General features: G+C 44.2%; 1 protein-coding gene across 6 annotated transcripts in view; it reads left to right on the top strand.

The window, feature by feature from the left end:
* The window catches only part of CLK4 (CDC like kinase 4), a 69,423-nt gene that overhangs the window by 14,656 nt on the left and 27,673 nt on the right, over positions 1-27,094 (top strand). Inside the window, exons 2-4 of one of the 6 annotated variants that reach the window (XM_017896118.1) lie at positions 339-462; positions 10,750-11,052; positions 17,454-17,714. The exons of 1 other annotated variant lie outside the window; for it this stretch is intronic. In XM_017896118.1, coding sequence (XP_017751607.1) covers positions 17,697-17,714 — 18 coding nt within the window. In that variant the 5' untranslated portion in view covers positions 339-462; positions 10,750-11,052; positions 17,454-17,696. Of the gene's footprint in view, positions 1-338; positions 463-10,749; positions 11,053-17,453; positions 17,715-23,537; positions 23,639-25,723; positions 25,743-27,094 lie in introns of those variants that run through there. 4 more of the 6 variants (XM_017896119.1, XM_017896122.1, XM_017896123.1 and 1 more) reach the window with 4 other exon arrangements.

Raw genomic sequence — 27,094 nt, forward strand, 5'->3', positions numbered from 1 at the left:
TAAAAAAAAAAAAAAATTAGCTGGGCGTGGTGGCAGGCACCTGTAGTCCCAGCTACTCAGGAGACTGAGGCAGGAGAATGGCATGAACCTGGAGGCAGAGCTTGCAGTGAGCCGAGATCGTACCACTGCACTCCAGCCTGGGCGACAGAGGGAGACTCCATCTCAGAAAAAAAAGATAAGTGTTGGTGAATATGTGGGAAAACAGAAACGCTGATACACTATTGGTGTGATGTAAATTGGTACAGCTATTATGGAAAACGGTGTGGAGGTTACTCAAACAATTAAAAATAGAACTATCATATGATCCAACAATCCAACTTTTGGGTTTTTATCCAAAGGAACTGAAATCAGGATCTCGAAGAGACATCTGCCCTCCCGCGCTCACTGCAGCGTTATTCACAATAGCCAGGATATGGAAACAACCGACGTGTCCATCGACGGAGGAATGGATGAAGAAATGTGGTATGTATATGCAATGGAATGGGGTTCAGTCATAAAACACAGAAGGACATTCTGCCACTTGTGACAATTTGGCTAAGCCTGGAGGACATCATGCTAACTGAAATAGGCCACATACAGAAAGACGAATACTGCCTGGTTTCAGTGTGATGAGGAATCTAAAATGGTTGAACTCATGGAAGTGGAGAGCAGGATGGTGGTTGCCAAGGGCTGGAGGAGGGGAAATGTAAAGTGATGGTCAAAGGTACAAAATTTTAGTTATGCAAGATAAATAAATTCTAGAGATCTCCTACAGCATAGTGCCTATAGCTAACAATACTGTCTTGGATACTTAAAATCACAAAGAGGGCAGATCTTCTGTTAAGTGCTCTTACCACAAAATAATGGTAGTAACAATAAAGGGGGTAGGAGGAAGCTTGGGAAAGTGATGGGCATGTATATGGCCTTGGTGGTGGTGATGGTTTCATAGGGGTATACTTATTCCTAAATTCATCCAGCTGGATACATTAAATATGTACAGTTCTTTATATGTCAATCATACCTCAATAAAGTGGTCTTAAAGGAACAAATACTTTTTATACTGTCTGTAAAATAATAAAAGGGAAAGTCTTATTCTTTTCATAATTATGTGGCTCTTGGGAAAGATACAGTAAGCAGGTGTACCCTGCATGGCTGAGAAGCTGAGTGAAGTGTGATTTACTTTTATTTATTTATTTTTTCTAAGATGGAGTCTTACTCTGTTGCCCAGGCTGGAGTGCGGTGGCACAATCTTGGCTCACTGCAACCTCCGCCTTCCAGGTTCAAGCTATTCTTTTGCCTCAGCCTCCTGAGTAGCTAGGATTACAGATGCATGACACCACGCCCAGCTCATTTTTTGTGTTTGTAGTAGAGACGGGGTTTCACCATGTTGGCCAGGCTGGTCTCGAACTCCTGACCTCAAGTGATCCACCCGCCTCAGCTTCCCAAAGTAGTGGGATTACAGGTGTGAGCCACTGCTGGTTAGAAGTGTGATTTATGTGTGTGATTTAGTTCCATTGTTCTGTAACCCATTCATTCACTCATGTCTTGCACCTACTTTCATAAAATGAGTTTTATAATTTGTAACAAGTGTCCTGAGGCTGAGTATCAGCTTCTGTAGAACTCATTTCCTTTAAGTACCATGCAAAAGAATAGATGAAATTTGTAAGGCTTTTATGACTCTAAATTAGAAATGTTCAAGGACTTATTGTATTCCCTAATGGCACATTTTTGAAAAAAGGTTTGTTTTGTTTGCTTGCAAACATTACTCTTATAGTAGCCTCAAATTAATGTATATTACTTTGTATATGAAAAACTTCCCATGAAAACACTAAAATGCCATCATGACAATACAGAGGCCCTTACAGTTACCTCTTACCTCAATGGTATTCATGCTGATGATTCATTAATATCAGCATTAATGCTATTCTCTTTGTAAAGCTCATATTTTCATATACTCTGTTCCCAGAGATTCATCACTGTTAGCAAACCACAACTTTGCCAACAATAATAATAAATAAGACTAGTGGGGCTGCCAAAAAGGGCAGAAGATTTATGAGACTGAGACGCCATGGTATGTATAGCATGGTGTCAACAGACACAGAAGATGAACTTTATTTATGACGTACAAATCAAAAGGGATGGTTGTAGAAAGCAGGAATTATGACTGATGTCCCCAGAAGTTTCCCATGTGTACAAAGGGCTTGGATGAAGCCCAGCAAGTAGAGTGAGGACTCTGCCAGGCACCGGACGCTCCCTTTGACTCTTGATGGAGTTTTGATTTATTTCCTCCCCCACTATCTCCCCTCCATCCACCCCCATGACTGTTCTCAAGGATGACTGTGTGTTCACCCACTCACCAAATGCAACTAAATGGCACAGTCAAAACACCGATTAACAAGATGTTTGAACATATCTCATCTTTAAGCTGACCGATACCAATAAGGGTACCTGGGGATGAGTGGATGGTCACAAATCTGTTCATCCACTTACCGAATGCAACTAAATGGCACACATGTGTGTTGGACACATGTACATGAGTATACATATGTGCAAGTCTGTTACATCTGCATGTGTGTATTACTCCAGTGAGATACGCTTTTGTCAAAAATGTCATTACCAGGAGCACAGGGATGCCCTCTAGGACCTTGCTACTAAAATTATGACCCTTGAACCCGGAGCAGCAACACCACCACCACCTAGGAGCTTTCTATTTTTTAGTTTTTTTACTTTTTAAAAGTTTTTTGTAGAAACAGAGTCTCAGTATGTTGCTCAGGCCAGTCTCAGACTCCTGGGCCCAAAGTGCTCAGATGATGGGCATAAGCCACTGCACCTTCTGCCTTTGGAGCTTTTTAGAATGCAGACTCTCAGGCCCCAACCCATAGCTACTGAGCCAGAACCTGTATTAACAAGATCCCTTATGATTCATGTGCAGATTAAGTATTGATCTAGAACAATATTTTTCAAAGAGCTTATTAGTGACTCATGAAAGCATTTAGCCTGTTGTGACCAGCACTTAAAAGAAAGACAGAGAGAAGGAAATGGAAGAGGAGATAGAGAGGAGAATCAAAGCAAATCAAGAGGTGAGAACACGTTGCACACAGAAAGGATCCGTATTGCTTCATGGACGTGTGGTTTCCAAGATCACCATAGCAGAAGAGGAGAAAAGGAGGCCACACACTAGCTCTTTATTGCCCCAGCCTGAAAGTGATGCACCCACAGGCCATTGGCCAGAACTAATCATGTGGTTTCAGCCTCACTGCAAGGAGAGCTGGGAAATAGAGGCGCTCATGGACATTTGGTGAATGCTAATGTCTCTTCCACAGCCTGCGTGCTGTTTCACCCCCTTGAACTAGAATGGAAGTTCCATGAAAGTCCGGGCTTTGTCTGTGAGGGCCGCTGTGGGATCATTAGCCAGGAAAGTAGTGCCTGGCACAGTCTGCCCTCATTAAATGTTTAGTGAATGAATAAATGTATATTTCCCATTAATTGAGCTAGAGATTACAAAATCAAATCTCATGTGGTTCCTGTTTTCAATGAGCTCTCAGGATTCTTCTCTCTCTCCCTCATGTTTTAGGGGAAAACTGGTCTCTCTCCTCTTCAAAAGCTCCACTTGCCACCTGTGCCTCCCCTGAGAACGTCCTCTGGCCCTGTCTCCATCAACTGTCACTGTCTCCCTGACGACCCCTCTTCCTCTCCACTGACAGGTTACCTCCTCTTGCTCTCCAAGCAGCCTCACGTCTTCTCAAACCTGAAATAACCTCTCAGCATTGCTTCCCCTTCATCACTTTGCAACGCCCAATCACCCTCAACATACCATACCCGGGCTCCTGGCCTCATCACTCTGTACTTGATTTAAAATGCTTCCTCAAAGCTACCGGTGACTTCCTAACTTTTTAAACAGCTTCACTGAGCCTTATGTTTCATATACCATACACTTCACCAATGTGAAGTTCACAATTCGATGGTCTCTAGCATGTTTCTATCACCACAAAAAGGAACCCCACACCCTTTAGCTTTCACTCCCCATACTCCCATCCTCTTCCCCTGGCCCTAAACAACCGCTAATCCACCTCCTTCACTGCAGATTTCCCTGTTCTGTACTTTCATTTGAATGGAATCATACCATGCATCGCCTTTTGTGACTGCCTTCATTCAGTCGGCATAGTGTTTTCAGAGTCCGTCCATGCTGTGGCATGTGTCAGCACTTCATTCCTTTTCATGGCTGTGTGGAAAGACCACAGTTTGTTTATCCATTCTGCCACTGATGGACGTTTGGATTGTTACACTTTTGGACTATAATGAATAGTGCTGTTATGAACATTCATGTATACGTTTTTTGTGAACACATGTTTTCAATTCTCTTGGGTATATACCCAGGAGTGGAATTGCTGGGTCATATGGTAACAGTTTAATCATTTGAGCAACTGCCAGACTTTTCTAAAGTGGCTGCACCACTTTACATTCTTCTCATCCATGTGTGGAGGGACTGATTTCGCTCCTTTTCTTTTTTGAGACGGAGTCTTGCTCTGTCGCCCAGGCTGGAGTGCAGTGGCGCGATCTCGGCTCACTGCAAGCTCCACCTCCCGGGTTCATGCCATTCTCCTGCCTCAGCCTCCTGAGTAGCTGGGACTACAGGCGCTGCCACCACGCCCGGCTAATTTTTTTGTGTATTTTTAGTAGAGACGGGGTTTCACCATGTTAGCCAGGATGGTCTCCATCTCCTGACCTCGTGATCCGCTCGCCTCGGCCTCCCAAAGTACTGGGATTACAGGCATGAGCCACTGTGCCCGGCCTAATTTCACTACATTTTGCCAGTGCTTGATATTATCTAATTTTCATTCTAACCGTTCTAGTGGGGGAGGGAAAATTGTAGCTCATTGTGGTTTAAATTTGCATTTCCCTGATAACTAGGGACTTTCTAAATTTTTTTTTTTTTTTAAGTAGAGATGGCGTCTCACTCTGTTGCCCAGACTGGAGTGCAGTGGCACAGTAACAGCTCACTGCAGCCTCGACCTCCTGGGCTCAAGTGATCCTTCCACTTCAGCCTCCTGAGTAGCTGGGACTACAGGCATGCACCCCCATACTGAGCTAATGGACTTCCTAATTTTTTAAATCACTCTCTTCTTATTTCCTAGCCAACATGTTCTTTCTTTAGCTTTGCACACCATTCCTGCTGCAATTCAGTTCCCTCCCTTATACAGCTCCCGAGGTCTGCTCCTCTCCCGCATTCCCTTCCTGACTTTCTGGCCTCCTTCACGGGCTCTTATTCCCACCCCACAAGTTCTGTCGCTCCCAGGGCTTCGTCCTCAGCCCTGTTCTTGCTCTACTGTGCCCCTGCTAACCCTGTTCACCCCTGTGCCTCTCACCAGCACCCACATGGAAGACTCTTGAATGTATATACTTCCCAGGTCTCAGTCCCCGTTCCCCTTCACATTATCCTTAATAGAAACCCAATGAAAAGTTCAATCCCATATCAATAAAGTGTCTATGACTAAGGTGCACAGAAAATATTGTATACTATAATTAGTGATAATGATTCCTTCTTTCAAGTATCAGTTAAAAATAAGTAGATGGGCCAGGCCTAGTGGCTCACACCTCAAATCCCAGCACTTTGGGAGGCCAAGGCAGGAGGATCCCTTGAGGTCAGCAGTTCGAGACCAGCCTGACCAACATGGTGAAACCTCGTCTCTACTAAAAATACAAAAATTAGCTGGGCGTGGTGGCAGGCGCCTGTAATTCCAGCTACTGGGGAGGCTGAGGCAGAAGAATTGCTTGAACCCAGGGGCAGAGGGTGCAGTGAGCTGAGATCGTACCATTGCACTCCAGCTGGGTGCCAAGAGCAAAATTCCATCTCAATAAATAAATAAATTAATTAATTAAAAATAAGTAGATGGCTTGAGCCCAGAATCCCAGGTACCTGGGAGACTGAAGCGAGAGGGTTGCTTGAGGGCAGAAGTTCAAGATCAGCCTGGTCAACATAGTAAGACCCTGTCTCTACGAAAACTTTTTTAAAAAAAATTAGCCCAGCATGGTGGCACATACCTGTAGTCCCAGCTACTCAGGAGGCCGAGGCAGGAGGATTGCTTGAGCCCAGGAATTTGAGACTGTCATGAGCTGTGATCACGCCAATACACTCCACCCTGGGAGACAGAGTGAGATCCCATCTCTGAAAAACATTAAAAGGTAGATGGACACTAGTAAATATTGAAAGAAATTCCCAGGGAAAAAGCATTGTATTACAGCATATTGTTTTCTCAGGTTCTTTATGGTATAAGGAGGCAATTCGTATTCTAGGCCAGGGGCGAGTAAATTCATGCTTAAAGAGCCAGAGACGAAATGTTTTAGGCTTTGCTGGCCACAAAGTCTCTGTCATAACTAATCAATTCCACTTTTGTAATACAAAAGCAGCAGACAATGTACAAATGAATATGCATGACTATATATTTTTATCTTTTTTACTTTGTACAAATTTTCAATACAGATAGGGTTGCCCAGGCTGGACTCGAACTCCTGGGCCCAAGTAATCTTCCCACCTTGGCCTCCCAAAGTGCTGGGATTACAGATGTGAGCCACTGTGCCCAGCCATCATGACTATATTCTAATAAAACTTTAAAAACATCTGGCCAGCCACTAGGCAGCACTTTATGGATCCCTGATGTAGCCATCGCACCTGTGCTATACCCATGGGAGGAGGGCAAAGAACAGAAATGTACACCCTCTCCATTTAGGAACATTTCTACTTACTTGTTATTCCCTGGAACTAGTTACAAGGCCTTACCAATCTGCAAGAGTCAGAAACATACAATCTTTAGGCTAAGTGACTAGCAGCAGCTAACTATTGGGTAGGAGAACTACTGCTAAGGAAGAAGGGGAGATTAGACATTAGAACGTTAGAAGTCTCCATACCAGTTAGCTAATTTTACAAGAGTGTGTATAACACCCCAAAACTCAGTTGCCCACGGCAAGCCTTTATTTCTCTCTCACGCATCTGCAGTCTGGCTGCGTTTGGCTGATCTAGGAGAGGCCCAGCTTGGTTTGAGTCCAAGCTGGGGTTTGATTCTATGCTGCCTTCATGAGTCTCTCCTCCCTGGACCAGTATGTATCCAAGGCATATTCTGGTTGAGGTGAAAGGCAGGAGTGTAAGAGGGGCAAGGGAAACACGCAGAACACTGTCAGGCCTAGGCAGTGGCCCACTGTCACTCCTACCTACATTTAACTGGCCAAGTGATGTGGCTGAGGCCTATACTAATAGAGCAGGGCATTATCCTCTTCCCACGGATGTTGTCAGAGAAGGAGTGAATATTTGGTGAACAATAATGTCATCCGCCATACTCTTCTTCAACTAACAAAGGTGATTAAACATACTTACATCCACAGGATAACACTGGCGTTTTCCTGAATCCTTATGGTGTGCATGCACACAACATAAGCGCACATGCGCACACATACACACACACACAAACAATAACAGAAAGCCGAAGATGACGTATTCTAAACTTTAAGAATATTAGATTACCATCACAACACTCCTCTATAGCTCCTGAATAACTAGTAAGACTTTTCCTAGATTCATTTTACATTGAAATAAAGTGAGAACAGGTACCTTTATTAAATAATCAAAGCTGCTTATGTTGATTTAGTTTCTTTTTTTTACTTTTTTTTTTTTTTGAGATGGAGTTTCACTCTTGTTGCTCAAGCTGGAGTGCAGTGGCATAATCTCAGCTCACTGCAACCTCTGCTTCCAGGGTTCAAGTGATTCTCCTGCCTCAGCCTCCCGAGTAGCTGGGATTACAGGCATGCACTACCACACCTGGCTAATGTTGTATTTTCAGTAGAGACGGGGTTTCTCCATTTTGGTCACACTGGTCTCGAACTCCCAACGTTAGGCGATCCACCCACCTTGGCCTTCCAAAGCGCTGGGATTACAGGCATGAGCCATCGCGCCCAGCCCGATTTAGTTTCTTTTCTTAAGTCTCTCCAGTCACTTTTCCCTAGGCTTGAGGATTGGCATAGCAGGACAGAAGTTACGAGAACAACACAGGCCCTGGAGACACAGCTCCTCACCTTCAAGCCGTGGGGCATGTAAGGACATGGAGACGAAGACCAGAGGCAATAGAATTCTTGGCTGAATTTCTTAAGTAAAAAGCACTTCTTATTTAGGGAAAATAAGACAAAGACACACAATGCCACTTCATATCAAGGGTGGTGATGGAGCGGGGCCCACCCTGCACTAGATCCAGCCGCATGTTCTAATTGGAAGCCTGTGCCCCACAGTAGCAGACGTTTCCCAGCTCTTCCAACCACATTCCCCACGAAGTACTCTCTACCCTACAGGAAGGAGAACAGAAAGGACGGGAAGTGAGCTATTGGCTGTCAGAACACTAAGGCAGCTGCAACCTGGTTGAGGAGATCAGAAAGACCTACGTGATCACCATCCAGCTAGAAAATGCTTGATAGAGCAGGAGCCACTAAGCTCCCTTTCACTGAGCTTCCTCCACTCTCCCCCTGAAATATCCTCTTCCTACCTCTCAGATTGCCACCCTTTCCCCATATGTGTCTGACAGCCTAAGTTTCCTGTGACTCAGCTCACAACATGACACTACCCCCGCCCTCCTTCTCAGCTACTTAAAAAGGCAAAGATTTTAACAAAGAGGCAGGTGGGAAAATATGCATCAATCCCAGCTGTAAGGATGAAGAAGCAAGCCAATGCTCCCATCACCCTTGCAATATCATGCATTACCACGATCCCTTCCCCTTCATTCACCATAACACACAGACACACACACACACAGACACAGACACACACACACACACACACACACACACACACACACCACTCTGGGGAGGGGCTGCAGCCACTACCCCCTTGTCGCTCCCCAAAGGACCCACCAACCCCTCCTGTCTTAGGCTCAGGCACACTGTCACTCCTACCCACATTTCCGATTTTAGGTACATCATCACAGCTGCTCTCAGTGAGCAAGTTCATGTACACACACGTCTCCATGTCCTCCTGTCTGTGAGTAAAGCTCTCCAGGGATCCTTCTGCTCATCTGTATGCCTTATAACTGACCCCCAGGGTCGCTGTTCCAAATGTACTATGCCCCCAAATAGTAAACATTTCTCTTCCCTGCTCTCACCTTTTCTCCCAGCAAGTCACCTCTGGTAACCTTCCTGATGTTAGAGATGTTGTCCCTATTCCATCGTCATGTCTCCAGTGCAGAAAAGGGCTTTTCAGGTCACCTTTGATGACCCCCAGACAGCCACCTGGTGGTCCTCCTTGACCTGAGGAATTTGCCTGCAGCAGCATGAAGGGGAATAAAAGAGTGAGGTGAGATTGGTGGGCTGCAGGTTTCCCAAGTGTGACTCAACTAATCCCCAAACCTAAATTATAGGCTGATGTGCAAAGCCTTCACCACGAAGGCCCTTGGCAAATATTTAGATTGGTTTTAAATCATCAAAGAATTGTTTATAGGAAGGCATAATAATTATATATATGTTCTCAGGATGAGTGGATAGCTGCTAGATTTTCTTTCTTTTTTTAGATTAAGAGATATAATACATATACAAAAGAGAAAATTAAAATATATGGTAGAACGCAGGGCTCAACAAACTTCTTCTGTAACTAGCTGGATAAATATTCTCATCTTTGGCGGGCCATACAATGCCATAACTGTTCGATTCTGCCACTCTAGTGGGAAAGCAGCTATAGATGATAGGTAAGTGAATGGGTATGGCTGTTCTCCAGTAAGACTTCATTTACAAAAACAGTCAGCAGGCCAGATTTGGCCTGTGTGGCCATAGCTTTCCCATAGTGTCTTAGTCCATTTGTGATGCTATAAGAAAATACCACAGACTTGGTAATTTACAAATAATAGAAATTTATTTCTCACCATTCTGGAGGTTGGAAAGTCCAAGATCAAAGTACTGGCAGGTTGGGTGTGTCTGGTGTGGGCCTGGTCTCTGCTTTCAAGATGGCGGCATGGACACTGTTTTCTCTGGAAGTGAGAAAAGCTGCATCTTCACATGACACCACAGGTAGAAGGGGTGAACTCATCCCCTGAAGCCCTTTTATAAGGCACTAATCTATTCATGAGAGCACAGCCCTCATGGCCTAATCACCTCCTAAAGCCTCCACCTCTTCATACTGTTGCACTGGGGATTAAGTTTCAACACAGACTTTGAAGGAGACAAAAACTTTCAAACCATAGCACATAGAGTTGAAAACTCATAAAGCAAATACGAAATCAATCACTAAGTCAAGAAAGAGAATATGGTGAGTACTCACAGGACTTAGACATAAGAATAGTAGAATTCCAGAGAAGGTTGGATGCTCAACTCCAGTAGGTTTGCTATACCAAAGTCAGGATCCTAATTGGGAACGAATAGGAGCCTGATACTTGAAATAGGGATATCCGTGTTGATGCGCTAAAAAATCTTGCATTCTCAGATTGCTCTGAACCTCCTGGGTCTGCAGAAGTGGCCCATTCTTCCCTGTTAAGTCAGTGCTGCTTCCATGCTTGAAGATGTAAAGAAGGTCCGGAGGCTTCTCCTTTAAAGAAAGCATGCACCCTTCTCAAGATCAATCCCTTCTTCCCCAATCCCAAGACCAGTAACTAGGGTCAAGGTACAATGTAATCTGGCCAGGCAAGTGCTGGGCATCTTAAGGGAAGGAAAGAACCATAGGCAAAGGAACTGCAGGACCTTGGCAACAAATACTTGCAGGTCGGTTCTGTTGGACCAACCCAGTTCTCTCCTCTTTCTCACTTGCAGTTCTCAAGAAAAACCATAGAATGTGGTGGGAACACAACAACGTGAGATAAGGAGAAACTGGCTGGAAAGGCCTGGGCTCTGTTCCAGTTCCCCTGCCCCAGAAACAGGATGTCCTTCGTGTCTTATTCCAGTGAGTCACGTTGCCCTGGGGCATAAAACCCAGGATGCACTTTCTTTCATGGCCATTTGGCTGCAGTCCAAGTGGAGCATACAAACAGCCAGACTCCAATCCAACCTCAGGCGGCTTTCCTGAGTCCTGGGGATTAGCTTCCAACGAATTCCATTGTCCCTTGCTGCCTATGAGTAAGTAATAAACCCTCTTCATGTAGTTTATATGTGGGTGTTCTGTCTCACCAGATTCAGACAGTGCGGTAACTAGAGCACAGTCAACAGTGAACCTGCTTCACAGCACTGGCAGGAGCTGAAAGAGGAAACATGGGCTGGATTGCAAAGGTGCTCATCAAGGGCTGTGCAACAGAAGCCTGGGGAGGGCAAGTTTATTGATATGGGAGCACTCTGCTGTGACACAGGATCTAACACCTGGGCAAGGCCCCTGGGAGACAAAGCTAACGTGCTGCTAGAGATGAAGCCTGGGGAAAGTGCCACTCACCCTGCATGAAGTGCACATGCTGGAAGTGCTGTGGAAAATGGCAGATGAGGGCAACATAAGACCCGGAAGGAGATATGCTAGAGGGGATGTGCTCTACAAGGCCAGGAAACTCATCAGCTGACTCTGCCTTGTGAGAGGGCCTGGAGGAGGCTCCATCCTCCAAGGAGATAAGGAAAGTGCTGACAAGAGGGTCACCAGCATCACTGAGAAGCTGGGTGGGGCCCATCCTCTAAGGCCAGCCATGACCACAGGAAAAGCTACTCAGGATTGAGACCCAGAGTGGGAAATGGCAAGAGAGCAGGTGTCAGTTGGGCTGTAAAGTCTGGAAGACCCTGCAGTATTAGAGAGATCTGTGATGGGGCAAAAACACCATGAGAAGAATCTGTGCTTTGTTTCCCCACAATTCTACACTCTGCGGATCGAGAGGCTTAGGTCTCAGAGGGACGATGCAGAAAGACACAGAAAAAGTCCCATTAAACTTGAAGCTACAGCTGACCTGTTGCCCATTTATTTGGGTGCCTTGTGCCAAGAGATTAGAAGGCAAGAAAAAGAGTCAGAATCCTGCTGGAGGTGACTAGCCCTGATGATCAGGAGGAGGCCGGACTGCTGTTACATCATGGGGACACCGAAGATAAGCGAGACACTGAGCGACCAATTCAGGTGATCTTGGTACCGTCTTTCCCAGTTTTTTTTTTTTTTTTTTTTTTGAGACAGAGTCTCGACCTGTCGCCCAGGCTGGAGTGCAATGGGGCAATTTCAACTCACTGCAACCTCCACCTCCTAGATTCAAGCGATTCTTCTGCCTCAGCCTCCCAAATAGCTGGGATTACAGGTGCACGCCACCACACCCGGCTAAATTTTTTGTATCTTTAGTAGAGATGGGGCTTCACCATGTTGGCCAGGCTTGTCTTGAACTCCTGAGCTCGTGATCTGCCTGCCTTGGCCTCCCAAAGTGCTGGGATTACAACCGTGAGCCTCAGTGCCCAGGCTCTTTCCCAGTCTTAACAGTAAATGGACAAGTAAGTAAGCCGTGGCCTGAGAAGGACAGGGTGACTAGGGGCTTAGACCACACAGGGTTGAGGGCCTGGGTTACCTTCCCAGATGAGCTGCCAAGACCAGCAAAGGAGCTAGCCACAGGTGCAGAGAATCTAAGCTGGAAAGTAGAGGGAGACAGTGGGTACTAGCTGTGGCCTGGAAACCAGCTGCAGCAGAAGGTGCCAAACCTCATCCCATTAACCTATCTCCTCTTCAGGAAAAGAGACCAGCCAGAAACCTGGAAGAGTAGCTCCAGATGGCATGGGCTTATTGCAGTGGAAGGGTGGCCTGCAGTGGACATGGTGCTGTGCCACCCACATCCCACTTCAGGACCAGCACACTCACTGCTCCGGCTGCCGGCTTACAGATGAGTCACCGTCTACAAACTGCCCTCAACCTAAGGAAGCTTCTTTCTCAAAGCTACATGCCTTCCCTGGGGTCAGCCTATCTCTAATGACTGGTCACCGTTGGAATATAAAGATCAGGACCTCCTAACTCAACTGGGACAACTGTGAAGGGTGACTTCAGACCCAGATTTCCTGAGAGGACCAGCTGAAGCAACAGGCGACTTCAGACACAGATTTCCTGACAGGACCAGCTGAAGCAGCACATCTGCTCACCTCAAGGTCCTCTTACTGAGAATGCTCCTTATGAAACTTCTTGCCACATATATCAAAGTCCAGAATCTTTTTCCAGAGGCACCCAATGCACGGAGATCCGTTCCTGGGCTCTCTATTCTGTTCTGTTGGTTTACTTATCTATCCTTGTACCGACATCATGCTGTCTTAGTCACTATAGATTTACTGTCATATCTGTTAGAGCATGTGCTCCCGCCTTATTCTTCTTCAAGTCACTTGGTGAGTGTTGGCTCTTTGTAGTTTTATTATATTTTTTTTAGAATCAGCTTCTCAGTTTCTACAAAAAGCCCCATTGGGATTTTGTTTGTGATTGATCTAATGGATCAATTTGGAAAGAATGGGCCATATTTTTAATACTGAGTCTTTTACCCAATGAATTTGGTATCTTCTTGTAGGTCTTCCTCAAGATATCTTAGCAAAGTTTTATCATTTTTACCATAAGGTAAAATGGTAGGAATGATAAAACTTTGCTAAGATATACTGTTGACAGAAACGTATTTGATTTTTTTACACTGATTTTATATCCATCAACTTTGCTAATGATTTACAGGTTATGTTGTGCATTTTCTCTTTCTTTCCTTTTTTTTTTTTTTGAGATAGGGTCTGGCTCTGTTGCCCAGGCCAACGTGCAGTGGCACAGTCTTGGCTCACTGCAACCTCTGCCTCCTGGGCTCAAGCGATTCTTGCACCTCAGCCTCCTCAGTAGCTGGGACTACAGGCCTGCACCACAAAGGCTGGCTAATTTTTTTGTATTTTTTGTAGCGATGTTGTTTCACCATGTTGTTCAGGCTGATCTCAAATTCCTGAGCTTAAGTGATCTGCCCTCCTCGGCCTCCCAAAGTGCTGGGATTATAGGAGTAAGCCACCATGCTGGGCCTTATTTGGCATTTTCTTTTTTTTTTTTTTTTTTGAGACGGAGCCTCACTCTGTCGCCCAAGCTGGAGTGCAGTGGTGAGATCTCGGCTCACTGTAACCTCTGCCTCCTGGGTTCAAGCAGTTCTCCTGTCTCCGCCTCCTGAGTAGCTGGAATTACAGGCATGTGCCAACATGCCCAACTAAGTTTTGTATTTTTAGTAGAGACGGGGTTTCATGACGTTGGCCAGGCTGGTCTTGAACTCCTGACATCAGGTGATCCACCCACTTTGGCCTACCAGAGTGCTGGGATTACAGACATATTTTCCATTTTCTACACATACAATGATAGCATCCACAAATAATGATGGGTTTGTTTGTTTGCTTTCTGCAATTCATTTTATCTTTCTTGTCTTAATGAACTAGATAAGCTATCCAGAAAAACATTGAGTAGCACTGAAAAAGGCTGAAGGTAAATGGAGAATAGCATAAGATACACTAGATTTTGTAAGGCCTTGTTGGCCGGAATAATGCTTTTAAATTTGTTTTAAATAAACTTAGAAATTTTTTATAGCTTTCTATAGAGAAGTAATGAGTTCAGTATTTCTAAGACTTTTCCAGCTTCTGGGTGAATAATGAATTACAGGAGAATAAAGAGAGGGGGCCAATCTCATTCATGGACATAGACACAAAAAGCCTTTAAAAAATTGCGACAATGACCCAGAAAAGTATAATATATAAAAGGTTTTTCCCCCAATGAAAAAAGTAGCTTAAAGTTAAAGAAACTCTAAATGTAATTTTATATTACTATAAAAACCATGTAATCATCTCAAAAGAAGAATAAAAAGCAAATAAAATGCCCACCAAGAATGTGTGTGTATGAATTTGATATGGAAAGGAACCATCTCAATCTAATGAAAAGTTGCTATCAACACCTGTTACAGACAGCATTCTTAACAACAAATTGTTAACTATATTTCTTGTAAGATCTGACAAGACAATGTTGCCCACTATCACTGCTTCCATTTGTAGCTGTACTGGTCACCTTAGGGTAGCACACAGTAACAAAAGAAAAATAAATAAGATGTGTAAAGACCAAGAGGTGAAACAAGCCCATTATTATTTGCAGATGATACAATCTTTTACCTAGAAAGCCCCAAATAATTTAAAGACAGGAAATTAGACATGACAAGAGAATTTAGCAAGGTGACAACACATAAGATTAATATCTGAAAACCAGCAGCATTTCTTTACTCTAGCAACAATTAAAACTGTGTGTCCAGTCTTGTAGCCACTAGCCAATGTGGCTATTAGGCACTGAAAATGTAACTAGTTCAAATTGAGATGAGCTCTAAGTGTAAAATATATATCAGTTATAAAACCTTGGTACAAGAAAAAAAAAGAAAACAAAATACTTCATTAATAATACTGCTATAGGCCAGGCACAGTGACTCAGGCCTGTAATCCCAGCACTTTGGGAAGTAGAGGCAGATGGCTCACCTGAGCCCAGGAGTTCAAGACCAGCCTGGGCAAAATTGCGAAGCTCCATCTCTACAAAAGGATAATAATAACAATATTGATATAAATTACATGTTTAAATGATATTTTTGATATATTAGATTAAATTAAAACAGAAAATTTTGAATTATACCCATGGGGAACTTCCAGAAGAACAGAGAGAGGACCTTGACACATTCTCTCCCAAAAGAAGCAACTAAAAAATAAATAGCAAATTACTAAAAAGAATTACTTCAGAACTCTGGAAACCAACCAAAGGCGTACAACAAGCTGAAAAGCATTTATTCAAGAGAAACTACTGAACCTTGGTAAGATCAACAAAGTGTGTGACACATCGTCTTAGAACTGCTCCCGTTCTCACTCCCCCTGCCCCCACCCTGGCTCCATGGTGCAATATTGGTGGGACTGGCTGCCTTACTGGTGCCCAAAGGCGCTGACAGGATTTGGAGTTTCAAGGAAAAGCTCTATTCCCTTGGTTTTGTTGAAAACAATATTTGGTAGCAATCCGAGGCCAGCAGAGCACGGAATCTCCTAAGGCTGTGATAACACTTAGGGCAGGCGGGCAATCAACAAGACACTTCAAAGGGAGATCTAGGGAACAAGACAGGCCCCAGTTCACACTTGGGTCTGACCGACCTCAAGACCCTGTACAAGCAGGTAGTGAAAGCTGAGGCAGATTTGCTAACTCACTGAACTTTGAACACATTCCTCAACGCACACACAGTTTCCCTCGGCAATGGGTGGAAGCCTAGCCAGCTCAAATCGTTTAATCTTGTGTTAAAGAGAGCTGATGAAAAGGTCATCCCTTTAAGTGTCAAGCGATTCTTAAAAGGGACAACCTTGCTTGTGAAAATAAAAAGAAATTCTGGCCCGGGAGCGGTAGCTCACGTCTGTCATCCCAGTACTTTGGGAGGCTGACGTGGGCAAATCGCCTCAGGTCAGGGGTTTGAGACCAGCCTGGCCAACATGGCAAAATCCCGTCTCTACTAAAAATGCAAAAATTAGCCAGGCGTAGTGGTGCATGTCTGTGATCCCAGCTACTCGGGAGGATAAGGCAGGAGAATTGCTTGAACCCAGGAGGTGGAGGTTGCAATGAGCCGAAACCATGCTACTGCACTCCAGCCTAGGCGACAGAGTGAGACTCCGTCTCAAAAAAAAAAAGGAAAGAAAAAAGGAAAGAAAATAAAAGAAATTCTGAATTGTAACGGATAATTTTTATGACACTTGCCACTGCTGTCTTTTGAAGTGGGTTTTGAAGAATTTTATCCTTTTACATAGATTTTGATCAAGAGATGTAATATAATACTGAAGAATGGAAAGTTATTCCTTGAAAGATGGTATTATGTGCTTCAATGGATCGAACTGGAAGATCAGTTTTCAGTTATTAATTTTATGATAACGCATGTTCAATATACATGCAATATGTATATATAGTTATAGATGTGTGTATATATATATAGCTCATAACATTAATGTTGAGAGTATTTTCTCATTAATGAGTTAATAAAAGGAGAATGAAATCAGTTGATATGACCACTGTAGAAACTATGTAACAATGTAAATGGAACGTAGATTGTAACTGCAAGGAATTTTATGAGCAAATTCTGCAAAACTAGGAACTGTCAAGGAGAGCCAAGTCGTCAGGGAAATACAATTAAAGGGAGAGCATATAGATACTTAGAATTTATTTCAGATAGAACATGAACTGTTTTCAGTACAAGGATTTTCCCATGCAACATTTTTTTAATCTTAATATACGCAGTTGATTCTCATTATGTGGCATCAGTTAGGTTCGACAGAGTGCCTGTGAACCCCGAGTCCGTGCATACTGAACCACTACCTCCAGGGAGATACAGGGGGTACAGTTCCTGTGAGCCTCTGCTCGTGACCCTTTCATCAACTGTTCAGTATGTGACCTTTTTTGTCTGTGTTTCTGCTGAAAGACATCTTATTGAATATACATGGTTGATTCATTAATATTCACCTCCTGGCCAAGTGCACTATAACCCATGCTTGAATGGCGCTTATCTAACATGTATTTCTTCCGTAAGGCACATCACAGCTTCCTGCACTTGGGAACATGAGTCAGCCCTTCAGCACAGTGCTTGGGACCACTTTGAACAGTCAAGGCATCAACAGTGAGCACAAACATGGGGAAAATGTGGCACTGAATAAACCGTGGAAAGGGCGCTGGTTTTGCGTGTGGCAGCTGAAACAGGATGGCAGAGGTTGCCTCATTTGAACTCGGCTGGGAATCTTTGCATTGAGCAACATTTTTTTTTGCTGCTCTGCTCATGTCTGTGAATGACCATGTAAGTGACTCACGTATTGGATTGGGGTTGCAAATAAATTTTAGTGAGTAGGCAACTTTGTAAATACAAAATCCCCCCACTAATAATAAGGATTGACTGCCAGGCACGGTGGCTCATGCCTGTAATCCCAGCACTTTGGGAGGCCGAGGCGGACGGATCATGAGGTCAGGAGATCGAGACCATCCTGGCAAACACGGTGAAACCCTGTCTCTACCAAATAAAAATACAAAAAATTAGCCAGGCGTGGTGGCGGGTACCTGTAGTCCCAGCTACAGCTACTCGGGAGACTGAGGCAGGAGAATGGCGTGAACCCGGGAGGCGGAGTTTGCGGTGAGCTGAGATCGCACCACTGCACTTCAGCCTGGGCGAAAGAGTGAGACTCCCTCTCAAAAAATAATAATAATAATAATAATTATTATTATTATTATTATTATAAGGATTGACTGTATAAATATTTATTGGGATGAACATATTTCCACAACATATTGAGAAGAAAAGTTATAACATTAAACTTAACTAACATCTTGAAAGTGTTGACCAAAACTAAGGCTGATTTGACAAAGTTGTATTGGAAACCAAATGTGAGGCTTGACCTGGGAAGACACACCAAAAAGGCTGGCACGTTCCAGAGTGTGCTACAAGGTGGAAGGCTTTTATAAGAAAGTTGAGAAGAGAGGGGACTCCTTCCCAGAGGAGTCGTACCCTCTGCACCGGAGGGTACAGTAGAGGTTACAGTCATTGGCTACAGATGACAACATGCGGTTTACAATATTCTACATGCAGAACAGTCAGTAAAACTTCAGGATTCAGAAACAAATCAGTGTCTTGTTCAACGTCAGTGGGTTATGCATTAATCAGCATGTCAACAATATGAGGAACTCACAAGAAGATTCTTTGCTCAGGACAGAAGGTCATCAGGAACCACAAGACCTCCCCAGGCAGGTTAATTTGGAAGCCTGCCAAACGTGACCTGTAGGTATTAGAAGCATTCCCTTCGCAAATAGTGATAAGGCAAGGATGACCCTCATCATTACTTCTAAGGGAGACAAGGTGGTAAAATAGGAAAAAGAAGGCAGCCCTTGGATCTAGAAAAACCCTCACTGGTGGGGAACTGGAATGACTTCCAGGTGGAGGTGAAACACTGGCTGATGCAGTAGCTGGAGGCACTTGAATAGCATGGGGGCAATGGCAATTATAAGCACTGTGTAAGAGTTGTCTGTCTTTGATTATGTTTAAAACTTTGAGGCCAGGCTCACGCCTGTAATCCCAACACTTTGAGAAGCCGTGGTGGGTGGATCATTTGAAGTCAGGAGTTCGAGACCAGCCTGACCAATATGGTGAAACTCTGTCTCTACTAAAAATGCAAAAAAATTAGCTGGGCATGGTGGTGCATGCCTGTAGTCCCAGATACTCAGGAGGCTGAGGCAAGAGAATCGCTTGAACCCAGGAGGTGGAGGTTGCAGTAAGCCGAGATCATGCCACTGCACTCCAGCGTGGGTGACAGTGTGAAACTCTGTCTCAAACAACAACAACAACAACAAACAAAAAAACAAAAAACTTTGAAGAAGGAAAATAACAAGCTCAAGTCAGTCAATTGTAAGTTAAAGCACACTGTAGAGGCAGAAGGCCTGCTGCAGCCATAGGGAACATCGTGTTGAAAATCAGACCAAGTATTTGTCAGGTGGCAAAGCTGCAGAGGAAACGGGATGCTGAGCCTCAGTGGTCTCTTTATGCCAAGTTCAGACCTCTGAGAAGCACATCTCCAGTGTGTTTCATATATTGTCCTTCCAATCTTTCCTCAAGTCACTTATTCAGATGTTCACGTGGCCTTGAAAATATGTAGGGTAGTTGTGGGTTTTTAAATATCTGCATAAATGGTTTTGTAAATCGCGAGTTTTTTTCTCCTCTCAACATTAAGTTTTTTAGGTCTGTTCATACTGCTGTACACAAATCTAGTTCATAGCTTTTAACTGATATGTAGTATTCATGTATATTTTCTACTTACTCATTCCCCTAATGATGGATCTCTACATTGTTTCCAAGTTTTTCTTCCTATGACAAACAAAACTTCCCCGAGCACCTTCACAATTTCCTCATGGAGTTCAGTGAGACTTGCAGGAGGTTTTATCCCCTCCTTCACACATCCGGCTTCCCCTTTTCCTTTAGCTTCAACTAAAATGTTACAGCTGCCAAGAGACCTTTTCTGACCAGCCCCCCTAAAACAAGCCCTCCTTCAGTCCCTGGTTTGTTTCTTTCATAGCACATGTAAAATGTTGAAGTATTTTATTTATTTCCATTTTTTTCTCTCTTCCACTGCAACCTAACCTCCATGGGGATAGGCACTTTGTCTTATATACTTTTGTATCTTTAGCATCAAGAACAGTATGTGGCATACGCAAGTGCCCAATAAATACAGAAGGAAAGAAGGAAGGAAGGAGGGAGTCTGTCGGTCAGCTGGAGTGCAGTGGTGCCATCTCGGTTCACTGCAACCTCTGCCTCCTGGGTTCAAGCAATTCTTGTGCCTCAGCCTCCTGATGTAGCTGTGATTACAGGTGTGCACCACCGTGTCTGGCTAATTTTTCTAATTTTAGTAAAGACAGGGTTTTTCTATGTTGGCCAAGCTGGTCTCGAACTCCTGGCCTCAAGCAATCTGCCTGTCTCAGCCTCCCAAAGTGCTGGAATTACAGGTGTGAGCCACCACGCCCACCCAAAAGGAGAGAGTTCTTCAAAGAAAATTTGAGAATGATTCAAAGGAACTTGGTTGGTTGGGACCTAAGGAGAGAAAGGCCAGTAAGAAATGATCCTACTTAATGGGGAATGATTTGGCACCTTCAGAATTGTTAGTTCTGATGCTAAATTTTAAGCTGTTTTCACTTCTGTGCTGTACCCACCCTCCAGTATCTCAGTCCCCTTTTATCCTCGGTGATACGTTCCAAGACCCCCAGTGGGTGCCTGAAACCACAGACAGTACTGAACTCAGTTGGCATCGATTGGAATACGTTTCTGTTCATGTCTCCCACCCACAAACGTAATCCCTTTTCCATCTTCACTAAGCACTCATGGGGCACTGTGGCTGTAACTTATGCAGTTTGAGATATGACAGCAAAACTAGCATGAATTTATTTTTTCTTCACAATTTTACAAATAGAAGACTTGCTCTCGTTGTAGATCTTAGCAATCTCAGGATATGATTTTACTTTCTTTCCTTAAGTCGAGAACTTTCACCTTTCCACTTTAAGGAAGCGCTTTGCAGCTTCTCTTTGGCATACCCAAATGGCCAGCATCACTGCTGTCATGCATTGGGGCAAGAATTATTATCAGTAAGGGTTACTTGAACACAAGCACTGTGATATTGTCCCAGTGGATCTGACAACCCAGATGGCTACTACGTGACTGTCAGGTAGGGGATACAGCATGGATACACTGGACAAAGGGAGGATTCACCACCTGGGGAGGAGGGAGCCAGGCCATGCAAGATTTCATGAAACTACTCCCGACAGTGGGCAATTTAAAACAGATGAGGTTTTATTTCTGGAATTGTCCATTTAATATTTTCTGAGTGCAGTTGACTGCAGGTAACTAAAACCATGTGAAGTGAAACCGAGGATAAATGGGATGACATAGTTGGCTCTGTGTCCTCACCCAAATCTCATCTTAAATTGTAATCCCCCTAATCCCCACGTGTTGAGAGAGGGACCTGGTGGGAGGTGATTAGATCATGGAGGTGGTTTCCCCCATGCTGTTCTCCTGATAGCCAGTGAGTTCTCATGAGATCTGACGCTTTTATAAGTATTTGACAATTCCTCTTTCACACACACTTCACTCCCCTGTTGCCTTGTGAGGAAGGTGCCTGCTTCCCCTTCTGCCATGATTATAAGCTTCCTGAGGCCTTCCCAGCCATGTGAAACTGTGATTCAATTAAACCCCTCTCCTTTATATATTACCCAGTTGCCACGAAGTTCTTTATAGCAGTGTGAAAACGGACTAATGCAGGGGGACTCCTGCAGCCTCAACTTTTTTTTTTATGTTTGTTTGTTTGTTTGTTTTTTTAAGACAGAGTCTTACTCTGTTGCCCAGGTTGGAATGCAGTGGTGTGATCTTGGCTCACTGCAAGCTCCACCTCCCGGGTTCATGCCATTCTCCTGCCTCAGCCCCCCGAGTAGCTGGGACCACAGGTGCCCGCTCCCAAGCCCCGCTTATTTTTGTGTGTTTTTTAGTAGAGGTGGGGTTTTACCATGTTAGCCAGGATGGTCTCGATCTCCTGACCTTGTGATTCACCCGCCTCGGCCTCCCAGAGTGCTGGGATTATAGGCATGAGCCACTGCGCCCGGTCCTGCATCCTCAAAGTTTTAAGCCTATTTCTCATTAAAGCTATGTATTAATAGGCTTTGGGAAATAAAGGACAAAGGATCTGTGTCCATAGTTGGCACAAAACTTTGTGAAGGACAGCAATTGCAGATGAGATAGTATAGGGGAACTGAGAGACGGAGCCAGAACAGAAATCAGAGTAAGACGTGTCAGGGGCTACCAGAAAAGTTAACAGCCTCTCCAGAAGTCATCAGAATACTCTGAAGGATGCTGTACTTCCTATAATTACATGAAATAGGACATTGATATTTATAGATTAAAATAAAGAGTAACCCTAGAAGATTTAGAGACAAATATATGTTACATATTTTCATACTTTTATGTAGGATTCTACAATGTTCCTTAAATATTTAGGATTTAGGTAAATATACTTTCTTTTTAATGTTTCATTGGATGGTTGATAGTTGAGGATATTGGTAGTGAGGGCTGAGAAGCCCTAATTTACTAACCTGGATGAGAAATGGCCTCTACAGAGGTCATTTAGCTCTTGTGAATGTCTCTGTATATACAGGCTTGTCCAACACAGACCTATAGATTGTCTAAGACAATCACAGTCTTTAGTCTGATGTCTGATCTACAATGATAACATAGTCAACCAGGATACTTTCACAATAAGTTTTCAATGCTGGAGGGAAAATCACTAAGTAGATTCATTACAGAAAACACATCTGGGAAAATTTTTTAAATGTGATTTGAATCAGATCAGTGTTGGGGTACAATGACCTATAGGGTAATGAGTGATAGACATTAGGAAATCAATAAGACATTGTAGAGACTGCTCTGAAACCCAGGGACTCCATATCAAGCCAATAATTGAAGTTGACAAAAAAAAAAATCTCAGTTCAATTCCTGATTTTCTATATCAGTGAAGAGGGATGACATGGCTAATCCACTGCAGGTAAGAATCCATTACTGAGTCTGCTTAAATTGTTACTTCCTCTTTCAAGGGCGTTTGGACATGAAATGGCAGGACATATGGTAAATTGTTGATATGCTACAGTTTCCAGAACCAATAGCATGAGAAGTCCTGAAAGTTACTGCAGTCCATATGGCAGGTATATCCAAAGGCACATTCAGCTGTGACTCAGCTCTGAGACCCTTTCATTGGTGGTAGCAGAAACTGACAAGGAGGCTGGAAAGTCCAGCCTATCATATTCCCCTGCAGAACCTCTGAGCTAAATCCCTCTCCCCGCCGGAACCTTCCGCTGCCCACCTCACATGTACGCTGCATAGTGTGTTGTGAACCAACGAATGCTTCTAGCACCGCTTGGTGCCACTAAATCTTGCTTTATAATATCAGGAAACACTGGAGACACCTGGGATGTTACTCATCTGGGACAGTGTGGGATGCCTGGGAGACCCTTTGTGACTCGGTGTTAAATAGCAAATCAGGCACTGAGACCTTTAGTGACCTTGATGTGCTGGAGATAAACTGACCCATTGTGTCATCGTGAAAAGCCTTCGATGATACATTACCTTGGAAAGTGGTTTCTTAAGACAAACCTTTGATCTTGATGAAAGATGGACTCAGATGTTTGCTCTAATGACTAAGTGAAGTAAGTTGCTATGTACTTTGTTGTGTAAGTTGAAGCAGTCAGTAGAACGGATTAAACGCAAGAGCTTTGGAGCAAGCAAGGTCTGGGTTTGAATCCTGATTCTGGGACTTGATAACTGACCTAGGGCAAATAACCAATGATCACTTTATAGGATTCAGATGATTAAATGAGATCATGTATATAAAGTGGTTAGCATAGAATGAGTATTTGATAGCTAAAAGCAAGTCTAATTAGTAAATATCAATAACGAGCAGCTAATAACAGAGTACCTTTGTAAAGGTTACTCTATAATAAACTTTTGTTTAATTTACACAATAATTTAGACTTTTACTCTAGAACTTGGCTTTCATATATGAGTGTTTTTGATGTCTGAAGGTAAGTATGTAGTATACATATCCTGGAATGTGTGATGAGAATATTCCTCTGGTTGCCCTTCGAAGCTAAAAATTTTCTTTTTTTTTTTTTTGAGACGGAGTCTCGCTCTGTGGTCCAGACTGGAGTGCAGTGGTGCGCTGTCGGCTCACTGCAGCCGCGCCTCCTGGGTTCAAGTGATTCTTCTGCCTCAGCCTCCCGAGTAGCTGGGAGCACAGGTGCACGCCACCACGCCCAGCTAATTTTTGTATTTTTAATAGAGACGGGGTTTCACCATATTGGCCAGACTGGTCTTGAACTCCTGACCTCGTGATCCGCCTGCCTTGGCCTCCCAAAGTGTTGGGATTACAGGCGTGAGCCATAGCGCCCGGCCAAAAAATGTCTTAAACTAGTTGTTTTTGTTTTTGCTTTTGAGACAGGGTCTGGCTCTGTCACCCAGGCTGGAGTGCAGTTGCACAATCTTGGCTCACTGCAACCTCTGCCTCCTGGGCTCAAACCATCCTCCCACCTCAGCCTCCCAAGTAGCTGGGACTACACGCATGCACCACCATGTCCAGACAATTTTTTTCTGTATTTTTTGTAGAGATGGGGTTTCACCATGTTGGCCAGGCTGATCTTGAACTCCTGGGCGCAAGTGATCCACCCACCTCTGCCTCCAAGCTGAGATTACAGGCGTGAGCCACCGTGCCCAGCCTTTGACTAGTTGCTTTTGACACATGACTTAACCTAAGGTTTTTTTGGACATACTTGTTCTTGTGTAGAGATGAAACCACCAGATTAGGCAGTGTTTCTGGTATTGGTAGTAGATTCTCAGAAATTTAGATAAACCTTTTCATTAAGTCTTGCAGGTAACTGACTTAATAGGAAGGGTTGAGGCTGCCATGTAAGGGTGGTAAGCTAACTGGTGCAGTGATCCTGGGATGAAATGTCTACCTTTAACTTACTCACTTTGACCTTAAACCAACTGAGCAAAATAGCCCAAAGCAGCTTAAGTAAATGACCTGGAAAGATTTACTGGGTTCTAGGCCTGAGATGCCAAAGACAATATAAATCAGGTCCTTGTCTCCAAACCAAGCAGAAAGCCACAGAGAGTGACTAGGGGCACCATAGTGCTACATCACACAGCATAGAAGTGCTAGTCATTCTCAGCTTCCTTCTGATCACTACACACTTTTAAACATTAGACCTTCTGGTGGCATACAAATTAAAACACTAAAGTGAGATGAATGTAATTACAAAGCAGACTCTACTATTGGGTAACAGTGTGTGTGACATCTATAATATAAAGGCCTCTATAGGTGGTATTTCAAGGTGGCTGCTTTTTAACATAGTGTTGCTTTTTTGAGCAGAATTGTGGGCTGTCCTGACCACACTGTCTTATAACCTTATGAGGCAGGATCTCTCATACTCCATGAAACAAGAGAACATTCTTTGGTGCCAGCTTGAATTTACATTCCCATATGCTGCAATTTGAGCCCCACTCTACCTTGTACTATCGCCCAGACCAGTCAGCTCAACATTCTATCTAATAGATTCCCTGGAGACAGGATATGTAATCAATTGTAGAATCAATACATTTCACTCTTTGGGCAAAATCTGTTAGCATACCAGGTGGCTCCAGATACTCCACTATTTGAGGACTTCACATCTCACTGGAGTGGTCAGGGGCAGGAAAATGGGTGGGAACTGATGTCAGAGACAGCACCTTAAAGAAATGGCCCTTCAAGGATGAGTAAGATTTAAATTTGTAGATGCAAAAATGGTGGCTATTCTAGACGAAAATAATATCATTTGTTTCATTCTGTAGCATAAAGAGTTTACCCTTCCAATTTTTCAAGTTTCTTTTCAACTTCACTTCTTGGAGTGCAATCTCCATGAAAATTCAACTCGTCATGTCAACTTACTTTCTGAAATGCTGTACAATCTCCGAGATTTATCTAAATTTACCCTACTTACCCAAACCAGATGGCATAAGTTTCTGTAATGTTAGATCACTAAAGGTATTTCTGTTCCCTCCTTTTACCTAACAGGATAACACGTCTCCCACACGCTATTGGGCTAATACCCACAAGAGTTCATTTTGAACTCCCAATTTTGATTTCTGGCTTTCCCTTTTATCCGGCGAATCCCCGTCAGAATACAGAACCACCGCCCCCACCCCGCCCGCCGTCCCCCCGACGATCTGCAGTCTAACCTTACCTAAACCCTTTCCCTTACTTAAGCCCTCCCTTGCTTTGACAGCCTATTCTTGGTTCTCTTCCTCTCCTGATCATTCCTTCTCAGGCCCCTTTTCCTCTGGCCATTAAGTGTTTCCCATAGGGCTCCGACTTTGACCCTCAGATTTCTCATGCTACGTACTTACACGGGGGAACTGCCTGGGGGCTCTCAACTGCAGAATACCTTATTTAAGGTCAGCAAGCCCCTTACCGGACCCTCACTAGCTCAGAGACATTTTCTGCCTTGGTTGAATAAAATCAGCCCGCAGGGAAAAAAAAAAAAAAAAAAAAAAAAAATGGGGAAAACTTCGTTAGGGAAACTTTCAGCTACCTTCTCTGCTCAGGAGGTAGGGATCCTGACAGGAAAACCTTGTCAGGAGTCTCCATTGAAACCTCCTGGCTTTTGTTGTGTTCTGAATAGGAGCACGTGCCTTGAAAACATAGGCACCCCTTGAGCTTGTTTTCTGGGACAGCCTCTTTATCCGAATCCACCTTAGACTGGAAGCGCCAAGTGGTCAGGACTACAAGCACCCAGTCCGCGGAACAGCCCAGACACCAGCCAGGCCCCGCCTTGGACGGTTTCGGGGCCGTGGTCGCGTGCCGGCTGCTTCCGGAGTCCAGGTCCCGGGGGAGGGGGCAGACAAAGCGTGATGGCGCGGCGCCCTCGGCTGGGAGAGCAGGAACTGGGCACCAGCCGGCTCTGCTGAGAGGTGCCGCACTCAGCCTAACTCCACCTCGAAGGGCAGACACGCGTTACACACTTAGGGCGGGACACGGGCGTTCCTTCCCGGTTCCACCCAAGCCCGTCGAGACCTTAAACCCCCTCCCCGCCCCGAAACCTCGGGACGGAGTCGGAGGGGGGCGGGGG

Source organism: Rhinopithecus bieti, unplaced genomic scaffold (assembly GCF_001698545.2).
Source record: "Rhinopithecus bieti isolate Rb0 unplaced genomic scaffold, ASM169854v2 scaffold_26546, whole genome shotgun sequence".
In the NCBI taxonomy this organism is placed as follows: Eukaryota; Metazoa; Chordata; class Mammalia; order Primates; family Cercopithecidae; genus Rhinopithecus; species Rhinopithecus bieti.